At 34.5% G+C, this 10940-nt stretch overlaps 3 protein-coding genes across 3 annotated transcripts in view; 1 reads left to right on the top strand and 2 right to left on the bottom strand.

Moving 5' to 3' along the window:
* Positions 1–6119, bottom strand: part of LOC101887289 (F-actin-monooxygenase Mical) — a 159412-nt gene extending 153293 nt beyond the window's left edge. The window contains exon 1 of the mRNA XM_059124179.1: positions 5932–6119. The gene's annotated coding sequence lies outside the window, so the exon portion shown is untranslated. The remainder of the gene's footprint in view (positions 1–5931) is intronic.
* A 1689-nt stretch (positions 6120–7808) lies between these two features.
* Positions 7809–9550, top strand: LOC101894343 (superkiller complex protein 8). Its single transcript, XM_005187761.4, has 5 exons — positions 7809–7940; positions 7995–8307; positions 8365–8603; positions 8800–8987; positions 9061–9550. The coding sequence occupies exons 1-5, from the start codon at positions 7938–7940 to the stop codon at positions 9332–9334; spliced, it is 1017 nt and encodes a 338-aa protein (XP_005187818.1). The 5' UTR covers positions 7809–7937; the 3' UTR covers positions 9335–9550.
* LOC101894609 (protein NDUFAF4 homolog) lies at positions 9398–10563 on the bottom strand. The gene is made up of 4 exons (XM_005187762.4): positions 10248–10563; positions 10071–10162; positions 9781–10006; positions 9398–9718 (listed from the first exon to the last, which is right to left on the bottom strand). The coding sequence occupies exons 1-4, from the start codon at positions 10390–10392 to the stop codon at positions 9588–9590; spliced, it is 594 nt and encodes a 197-aa protein (XP_005187819.1). The 5' UTR covers positions 10393–10563; the 3' UTR covers positions 9398–9587.
* Between the last annotated feature and the right edge of the window lie 377 nt (positions 10564–10940).

Raw genomic sequence — 10940 nt, forward strand, 5'->3', positions numbered from 1 at the left:
GATAACAAAAACAAACAAGATTGTACATTGTGTGCGGTGTGCGTGGTACTCCATTAATGAGTATAGAGACCACCACAAACAGCAGCCGCATCATCGGTAACATCCCCCAATAAAAATTAGTTGTTGTTAAGTGCGTTTGGAATATTTCCTTCCTCTTTTGTTGGAAATGGCAAAATTAGGCGGCTGGCTAAAATGGCCAGAATAAACATACATAAGGAAACAAATTGCATGTCATATGATACTGGTGTTACCAGATCGGGAAAAATTTTATGAAATGTGGGGATCATAAAATGCGTTTGATGACCCAATAATTTGTAGACATTCTCAGTGGGAAAATGAAAAACGATTTATCTTGAGAATATATACGTTCATGAAAAATAATTATTCCATTAGATAATTATATTAATCGAAAGAGAAATGTTATTTCAGCAAAAAAATGTAGTTTAAATGCGCCTAAGTTCGACGTTTGCCAGTAATCGAAATATTTTTATATTTAAACACAAATAAATAAGAATTTTTATAATTAAATGTAAAAGAAATGTAAAATAGCTTCGACTATAATGTCAGTCGGTTTTGCGGACAGATATATGCCCTCAGCCAATATTCGATTGTTTAAATATATTTAGACTTCTGTTATGATTATTCAAATTGTTGACCTCCTATGGAGTAGGTTCCGAAGGAGTGTGCCAATATTGTCCATATCTTATCGGACCTAAATAAATTTCATATAAATCTTGCGACGTGTAGTCCGAACCTGCCGGACTACATTATGAGACCAAAACGTTGACCCTTTGTGGGGGAGGTAACAGAAGGAATGGTTCGATCGATGCCATCTTTATAACAGATCATGTGCTGATGGAAATATTGAGATGTGCCAAGTCTAAATGAGATCGGATGTAAATTTCGCGTTTTATGAACTTCATGGATGTTCAAAATTTTGACCCTTTGTGGGGGAGGTACCACAAGGTATGGACCAATACATCCTATCTTCACAGCAGATCTCGTGTTAATAGAAATAATCGGATGTTTGAAATATGAAGGGAAAACGGAAGCTTATTTCGGATTTTATTATCGTTTTGGTTATTCAATACTTTGACCCCTTGTGGGGGAGGTACCAGAAGGAATGGTTCGATCTCTACCATCTTTATAACAGATCATGTGCTGATGAAAATATTGAGATGTACCAAGTGTGAATGGAATCTGATGTTAATTTCGCGTTTTATGAGCTTCATGAATGTTCAAAATTTTGACCCTTTGTGGCGGAGATACCAGAAGCAATGGACCAATATATTCTATCTTCACACCAGACTTTGGGTTAATAAAAATTATTCTAAATTTTAAAACTTTGTGGGGCAGGTAGTTGACGGAGAGCACCGATATTGTCCATTTTCGCAACTGACCAGGCACTAATGCAAATATTAGGATTCGCAAAATTGGAGAAAATCCGATTATCCTCCTTTCTCTTTCTGTGCAGTAAAAAAGTTTTGAAAATTTTGACCTTTTGTGCGGGAGGTACCAGAAGGAGTTGTTACAAGAATCCTGAATACAATTTTAGTTATTGTATTTTTATAGCCTATGAATCTCTATTAACATTTTCCAATTACAATACTCTGAGGATTTTCTAAAGACTTATTTTCAGACACTATACTGACATAACCAAATTGTGACAACTTTTCAAGTATTCCGACAACTTTTGAAACTAAAGCATATTCTCTCCATTTTTGTGAATGAATTGAAAGTTGTAGATATTTATAAATTGGTTATCAGCCGCAAACAAAAAAACAGATAAGTGGCAATCACGGAGAGTTCTAACCTTGTCGAAAAACGGAAAAATTTGTTTCATTTTTTTGTATTTATTTTGGTCGGCCATATTTGGTCAAAGCAACGCAAAACAATTAAGGCACAAAAATGGCAACAAATTGTGATTAACAAAAGATTGATGATTCATCAACAGAATGGCAGTTAATCGAAATAATTATGATTGGTTGTTTTGCAAATCATTTTAGAATTTGAAATATTGCAAGTTGTGCAGTGGAGATAAATAATCCTCGCTTTGTTTCGAATTTCCATTATTTTTCATTAGTTATGCAATGGGGGGAAAATTTGTTTGTCAGGAGACTACGGATCAATCTTGTGCGGCGAAATTGGGTCCAAAGGCAATTCTTTGTTTAGAACGTATGGAATTTGAATGTTTCTGCGAAATAGTTAGTATCCAAGTCTTCTGGTAGCTGAGTTAATGGATGTGTGAAATTTTAAGAGAGTTGGATACTTATATAGCTTTCTATGAGCGTTTTGTTTTTCAAAAATCTTGAACTCTATGTGTGGGAGGCACCAGAAAAAATGGTCCGATCTGTACCATATTTATAACAGATCTTGTATTGATAGAAATATTGAAAAATACCAAGTCTGAATGGAATCGGATGTTAATTTCGCGTTTTAGGATCTTTTAATTTTAGGATACTCAAAATTTTGATCTTTGTGGTGGAGGTACCAGAAGGAGTGGACCGATATATCCCAATTTCACACCACACCTTGGCTTAGTAAAAATATTGCGCTGTGTCTAATTTGAAGAGAACGGGATACATATTTCGGATTTTATGATCGTTTTGATTCTTCCAAACTATGACCTTCTGTGGGGTAGGTACGAGAATGAATGGCCCGATTTCCACCATCTTTATAACAGATCTTATGTTTATAGAAATAATGAGATGTGCCAAGTCTGAGTGGAATCGGATGTTAATTTCGTGTTTTATGAGCTTCATGGAATTTGAAAATGTTGACCCTTTGTGGGGAAGGTACCAGAGGGAGTGGATCGATATACCCCAATTTCACACCAGACCTTGGGCGAATAAAAATATTATGATGTGCGGCAATTTGAAGACAATCGGAAAATCCCATTTTATAAGAGTTATAATTATTCAAAATTTTGACCCTTTGTAGGGGAGGTACTTGATGGAGTGGACTAATATTGTCCACTTTTGCACCTGACCTAGGACTAATACAAATGTTAGGATTCGCAAAGTTGGAGCAAAATTAGATTATCCTTTCTCCTTCTGTGCAGTAAATTATTTTCTTTGAAAATTTTGATATTTTGTGTGAGAGGTACCAGAAGGAGTAGACCGATATTGCCCATCTCCAAACTTTCTCGAAATTCCTACTAATTAAATATAGATTAACTCTAGTTTAGTAAAAACTCTTGGATTTTTTTAACTTTTTCCAAAGAGATCATTTCATATCCTGATTCCGAGAAAGTAATTTTTTTCTTGCGGGACGTACTTGAATATTCGACACGAAAGTCCGGGTTCAAGACCTGTGATAGAAGCGGACCAACTAAACCGATGTGGACATTATAAAGCTCCATTTGAAAGCCAAAGGAAATTCCTATCCAACAAAGGTTCATATGGGATTATTTGAAACGGTTCGGGAGTCATATTAAAATTAGCTATTTTTTGGATCTGGATTTTAGTTTTTTTAAATTTCCCCAAAATTCGAAAAGGCACCATTTCACAACGAAATATACGCCAAATTATAGTTGACACTAGAAGCATTCGTAAATGCTAGAATATTTGTTTTATATCTTTCTAGGATCTGTAGATATCGGTCTTTCAACCCGGAAAAAAATTATAAATTTGATGCTGCTTAGGTATTATCAATTCAAATAAAGATTTTTTTTGATTTTTATATGAGATATGGTTTTTTCAACCCGGAAAACTTGATTCTATCCGGTACATCGAAACAAATTTTTCTAAATTTGTTATTTGTTTACGTTGCTGACCCGAACTAAAGATGTTGTAAATTTGATGACGTTGCATTGATTTTTTGAAAAACTTTCTTATAGCCCTTAAAAATCCGACTTAATATCCAATTGATTAAAGAAGGAAAATTAATTGGATTTTTTTCCAATTATTCAGTCGGAGCAGATTTATTTTTGAACATTTCTTCCAAATTCATATTTTCATATTGCCCTTTGAAGCATGCTACTTCAGATAATCTGGCAACGTCGTGGTTTACCTTCTGCTCTAATTTCATATTATTACATAGACAAATGAAAATATAGACAACGAAATGCTCTCACCGTTTATCTTCGAAAAAAATCGAATCAGCAGATGTCGTCTATATCGTTTCAGGGGTTTGAGTGGGAATATTGAAGTCACTCAATTCTAAAACGTTAAAAATAACAAAAACTGTAGGATATTTGTCAGTTGGAAATTGTTCCATAATAAAATAAATGTGAAAATTACGAGATGACATCGAAAAAAATGGGAATACTCCAGTGAAATTCTTGAAAAACGATAAAAAGTGTTTTCGAAGTCGAGTGGCTTGAACGCGTAAATGAGCATGTTGACTATGCAAAACATGATGAGAGCCACCTGGAAAAAAAGACCAAACTAACTTTTCGTTGTCTATATCTTAATTTGTCTATGATTATTATCCCTTCCTTCTTTGTGACATAAAGAGAGTATTGCCGGCTCTCATGATTGATAAAAGAAAGAAACCAGTTTGATTTTTTTCAAATTGAATTTCAATTTTTTCAAATTTCGCTGTCTCCATTTTTACTGTCCTTTTTAACAGCATGTTTTATATTCAACTCTTGTGCGAATCGTTCTCTGTATCTGATAAAGAAATTAATTGGAAATTTTTACAATTCCAATTCGAATTTACTCATTTTTTCCAATTTCCAGTAAAACCAGGTTTATTTTCCAGCATTTCTTTAAAATTCCATTATTCCCGCCTTTAATGTCCTTTCTAACACAATCTGGCAACATCTTTGTTTATGTTCAACTCGTTCTCAACATAATTTCATTTCTCCCTTTATGCCACAAAAAGGGAGAAATGGCGGGCTCTCATTGATTTCTACATCAAATTAATTAGACAAAAGCAAGCAATAAGAATTTTATTCAATTACTCCAATTAGAATTTTTATCCCACATTGTTTATGTGATATCCAAATAAAAAATGCATGTTTTTCTTGCATTTCACTGTCTCCCCCTCCATCCATCGTTTCCCTCATTGTTATTTATGTTGCCTTGCTGAGAACATAACAGAACTATCAACTGCAAGGAACAACAACAACAACACACAGTAATGAGAGAAATTAAAAGTAAAAATAGAGAAACGGGCACACAACATGCACAACACACTCACACACACACACTTCACATAGAACTTTTTTTCTTTTGCTGCTGCTCCTCTTCTATGTAAGAAGAATTTTTTTGGTGATCCGATAAGATTTACAGCTAACTACAATTAATGTTTCGTAACAACGAAAGTTTTCTTGAGAAAAAAAAAAAAAAAACACACACACATTATTTCACAGCATTTATAAATAAATCTTCAATTGAATTGTTCACGAGGCAAAGCAAAAAGGGGAAATTTGTATGGTCATATTTGGGAAAAAGATTAGAATTGAACTTCTCCAACATGCATGCTATGCTTGCTGTCAGTAGTGGCGGCAGCAGCAACAACAACACACACAAACACACCCACTCCCCAGCGAAAAAATAAAATGTGTGGTGCAGCAGCAGCACAAAAACTCGGTGTTGGTCTGCAAACATTTATTTATCCAGTCAGTTATTTCATACCGACAACCAATATGAAATTATTATTTTTTATCCACCAACATGGAATTCATTCACGTCATTTCATGCATTTTTTACAACTCATATTTCACATCTTGCCACTCATTCCTTTTTGTCTACACAAAAATTTCTTTGAAATCTCTTTTTATTTGCACAGAAAAATAGTTAACTTTTTTTAACAATTTCTTCTTAACACTTCATATTATTTTTTACTTTGCTTCTTGTGCCCCTGTGTTTTTTTATTATTAGTTACTTTTTTCCTCCAACAACCAACTACACAGACGACACACCACACATAATAAATCACACACAAATGGAGATTTTTTTCATAAATTTTTAAATAATATCTTACAATATTTTAGAACACGTTTGAGTTTTTTTGCTGCTCAAATATTTTTGTGACACTGTTGGTTTCGTTGAAATACAATCACTATTTTTTACATAATTTATGTTAGCAATAGAAGATAATTATTTTCTTTCGAATTTTTCTTTCCGTCGCGTAAACACCGTCCGAACTTGAGAAATTGAGAAAAGACAATATTTTCTCTGACAATTTAGGGATATGTAAGTCGACTTTTGGTTTTATCGATTTTGGTGTCTAAAAGTGGAAATCGATTTTTGCCTATGGTGAAAATCGTATCATAATCGTTTTTTGAGTGTGTTATAGTTTGCCGATTTTTCATTTTCTCCAAGTAATAGGTAACAATTAACGCATTTTTTATTTTATTTCTTTAATAATATCCACCAAATAGTAGAAAAATTAATGTTATCATCTCTTGGCGAAATTGCACAAGAAAGAATCTAAAGTTGAACTCGATTTTAATCACAATTGGTCAGAAAATTCACATTTAATTTTGATGATTGGGCATTTTATTATGCTGTCGCACCGGTAAGACCTTCGCATCCTTATGTAGGTGGTCGACAGGTGTCATGAGAAGGCATCCTGTTGCTTTTTTAAAGGCGGTATTCTGGCAGTACTGAATATCGGTGACATGTATTACCGTTATGCAAATCAAACTCTTGCATTTTGGGAAAAAATAAACAAACAAACACAGTTACGTTACAATTTGCCGTTTCTTTACGGTCCAATGTTGCCACCAGTCAATAAACCGCTGTAAACTGTAACTTTTCTTGGACGCATTGGTAGTTAATGCAAAGTTTCCGGCAGATCCTCATTCTAAAATCGACAATTCATGTGTAAAATTAATAAAACAATATGTTTAAATACGCTCCGAAAGAACTACTTTACCCAGTAGTTGTGTCATTTCTCAAGAGAATGACTAGGCATTCCAATGAGTTGATAACCCATGAGAAGTAACCTTTAGATCCCTGTTGTAAAAACACTTTATTGTGATTGGTTGGAAACCGATCTACAAGTCCCTATTACCGGCCTCCTATAAAATGGAAAGCATATAATGGAAGCAAAAGCAAAATAATTTTACCATGCATTTTCCCTGTAACTCCTACCCAATCCATGTGACTGCACCGTTTTGTTCAATGGTCTGTAAACCACTTTACATTATATTTACAATGGTTATATATAGCACCGTGCTCTTTAAGTGAATGTGTTGTTTTCCTCATGTCTCATTCGTAAACAACAGAGGTCCCTCATGGATTTTGTTTTCTGTTTATTTTTTATAAAGTATTCCTATTTTATCAAGTATTCGTTTCGTTGGGGACGACTTTCACTTTGGTTTCCCACGCCCATTCGCTCTCTTCTGCAACAAAACACCAGGACGCGCGCTTTAGAAGCACAACTTTTTTTATTTTTTTTTGATATCATAAAGGAAAAATCGGTTATCATAGTAAAAACTTCTGCATTCTTGCAGTTCTGGAACTGACCATAAGTCGAACAGGACACATTAGTTGTACAGGAATTTGAAATCGAGTCGAGTACTCGGTTTTCACCCAAGTCCATAGTCGAATTCGAATTCCAGAACTTTGAGCACTAAAGGTCGATTATTAGATTAATCGGAAGTCGACTTTCCTATCCCTAGCCAAAAAACAGCAGCAGAAAATCACGATCTTCAATTCTGGCGTTTTATTTATTTTTCTTTTAGTAAAATGGTAAATATTCGGCTATATTTTCGTTCCTCTTCCTTAAATTAACTAAATTAACTAGTTTTTTTCCAGTCTGTTGTCTATAGTATAGCTACACAGACAACAGATCAAAAGAATGAATTGGCATTCCAAATGAATTGATATCCAATGACAAGTAACCTTTAGATCCCTGTTTAAAACACTTTACTGAGATTGTCTTAAAACGATCTACAGGTCCCTATTACCGGCCTCCTACATTTGCCAAAAAGTCAGCAGCAGACAATCCTTTGGCGTTTTATTTATTTTTCTTTTAGTAAAATGGTAAATATCAATTGCTAACAGCAACAATTACTACATCATATACTTCCATTTTAGTTTTCCCTATTGCACAAAGAAGAAACGGCTCATGAAGATGGTATTTGGTCATGTTCATGGGGTCGAACACAACCAGCTGAAAAATCTGCAGCAGATGAATCGGCTACAGAAAAGGATCCGGATGCCAGTAGAGATTCTTTTCTGGGACTCGAAAGTAAAGCGAAAGAACCCACAGATTTTATTGTCACCGGTGGTTTGGATGATTTGGTTAAGGTGTGGGACATCAAGGAGGATAACACATTAAAACTGCGACATCAATTGAAGGGACATTCGCTGGGTGTTGTATCGGTGGCAGTGAGTTCCGATGGCAAAAGTAGGTATAGGCAAAATACAAATATCGTCAATGTTATTAAATATTTGTTTGTTGCAGCAATTGCCAGCAGTTCCTTGGATTCCAGTTTATGTTTTTGGGATTCTGAGAGTGGCCAACAGAAACATTTGCTATCATTTGGACCTGTCGATTTGTGGACAGTGGCATTTTCACCATGCGATAAATATGTCATCTCCGGTTCGAATGAAGGCAAAATATCCATGTATAATGTGGGGTCGGGTAAACAGGAACAAATATTGGATCCCCAAAATGGAAAGTTTACCTTGAGCATAGCATATGTAAGTTTGAGGGTCTGTTGCTTCATGACGGTACGACAGTAAATACAAATTCCAATAGTTTTTTATAAGAATCAACATTTTGAAAAAAAAAAACATCAGGATTTTTCTTTCGATTTCACTTTCATATCGTCATGGAAAACCCAGCCATTATACATACATGGAAATGGGCATATAAATAATATTGCATTCTTTGTAGAGTCCAGATGGTAAATATATTGCGAGCGGTGCTATTGATGGTATTATTACCATCTTCGATGTGGCAGCTGGCAAAGTAACACAAACATTGGAAGGTCATGCCATGCCTGTACGCAGTTTATGTTTCTCCCCCAACTCGCAAATGTTACTAACCGCATCTGATGATGGTCATATGAAGTTGTATGATGTGTAAGTAAACCGCAAACAATTTAAATTTCCAATATTGACTTCATTTTCTAATTGCTATTTCTCCTTTCTTTAGTGCCCATTCTGATGTGGCCGGTACACTTTCGGGACATGCGTCATGGGTATTGTGTGTCTCATTTTCCGAAGATGGCAAACGTTTCGCCTCATCGTCAAGCGATACTACAGTTAAAATATGGGACTTTGCCGAACGGAAATGTATGCATACCTTTTCGGAGCACAGTGATCAGGCATGGGGCGTTAAGTACAGTGCATCAAATGATAAAGTTGTTTCAGTATCTGAAGATAAATCTCTTAATCTTTATAATTGTCCACCAAATGTTGTTGTATAAAAAATCGGCGCAACATGACAAAAAAATAAAATTTACAAAAAAAAAAAAAAAAAAACGAAGGAATTGTGTGTGATTTTGTATCCTTAAATCGTATATTTCTTTCACTTCATTCACTCTTTACGGTATTTACAAAAAATATGAATCCAAATAGGCATCTCACAATTGTTCTAGTTAATAATCTTAAGTCATGCATTTCATGCACTTCGAAAATAATCAGCCAAACGAAATAAATTGCTGCTAATTTGTTGATGCATTATTCTTCTGCTTTGGGTTTGTCTGTACTGTCGGGCAACATCTTTCGTTTGGTTTGCGTTAATATAGACTCCTTTTGCTTTATGTCGGGTATATAGATACTGTAACTTCTAAAGTATTTGAGAATATTTTCTGTAAAAAAAAACTTAGATTATAAATATCAAGACATTGTTGATCAATCGTTTATAACTTACCTGTTAATTCTGGTTTCAATTTATATTCTTCGGAAATTTTTGCTACCGTCCATTTCTCAGGCTCTGTCTGATGATCGGTTATAAATTGCAGGGCCTGCCTCAATGTACAACGTCCAGGTGCTACTCTATGGGGTTCCTTATAACCAAATTCAAAATCTTCGGGGGTTCGACGATCCATTGGCAATGCTTTTTCATCTGTTTCCTTACGTTTTATACCATAGTCTATCTGTAGAAAGGATATATATTATTGAAAACAACAATTCATTGAACATTTCATCATGTTTACTCACAAATTTATCCTCTGATGTTACATAAACACTTTTCAAACGTTGATCCAAAGCCTCGTCCTTCTTATTCAGTTTGTCCAAGAATTTGGGATCCACTAGAAAAAGAAGAATATTAAATTTACAACAAAATCTTAGACATATGCTCCAATCAGATTGGAAAAAAAGCCTAAAATAGCTTACACTCCATTGTCCGTTCCATATCCCTTATATTTGATTCGTATTTGGGTGCCGGAACAGGCTTGTCCCTTTCGAGTACACGGTGTGCCCGATTCTCCACATTAAAGCGATTTATTTGTCGTGATACTACAGACATTACTTTGCCCATTTTTATTAGTTTTTAATTTATAACTTACGAAGGAAATGTTTAACCCGAAAACAACTGGCCCAACTAACCCCACTTTGGCGAGCGAATGTAAATAAATTAGGGATCACCAAATCGATTTACGACCTGTCACACACATCATTTACAGTCGGGTCTACATTTTTGCCATTTAACATTTATATTGTGCGCTCCATTTTGCAAATTGAATATAATAATTTTTGGGTTAAAGTGGAGTTACGGAACATTATTTTAAATAGGTTATAATTAATTCCACGCACGAAAAATTAAATTACATACTAGAGCAACAAATAACTGTGTAATGCTAATAATAAATTAATAAGTATCTAAAGGTCGGCATTTCATTTTTCTTTTTTTAAGCAGGGATGACCACTGCCATGGAGGAAGTGTACATTGCCTGTCTCACATTAAAGATATTACAAGTTTTGACATGGAATTGAAATGTTGAACAGTTAGAATTATATTTTTAGATATAATGTAGGATTTTCTTTAATATTTCTCTTTCTACTTTAGTTGGTAAATGTAAATTAGAA

This window comes from Musca domestica, unplaced genomic scaffold (assembly GCF_030504385.1).
Source record: "Musca domestica strain aabys unplaced genomic scaffold, Musca_domestica.polishedcontigs.V.1.1 1, whole genome shotgun sequence".
In the NCBI taxonomy this organism is placed as follows: Eukaryota; Metazoa; Arthropoda; class Insecta; order Diptera; family Muscidae; genus Musca; species Musca domestica.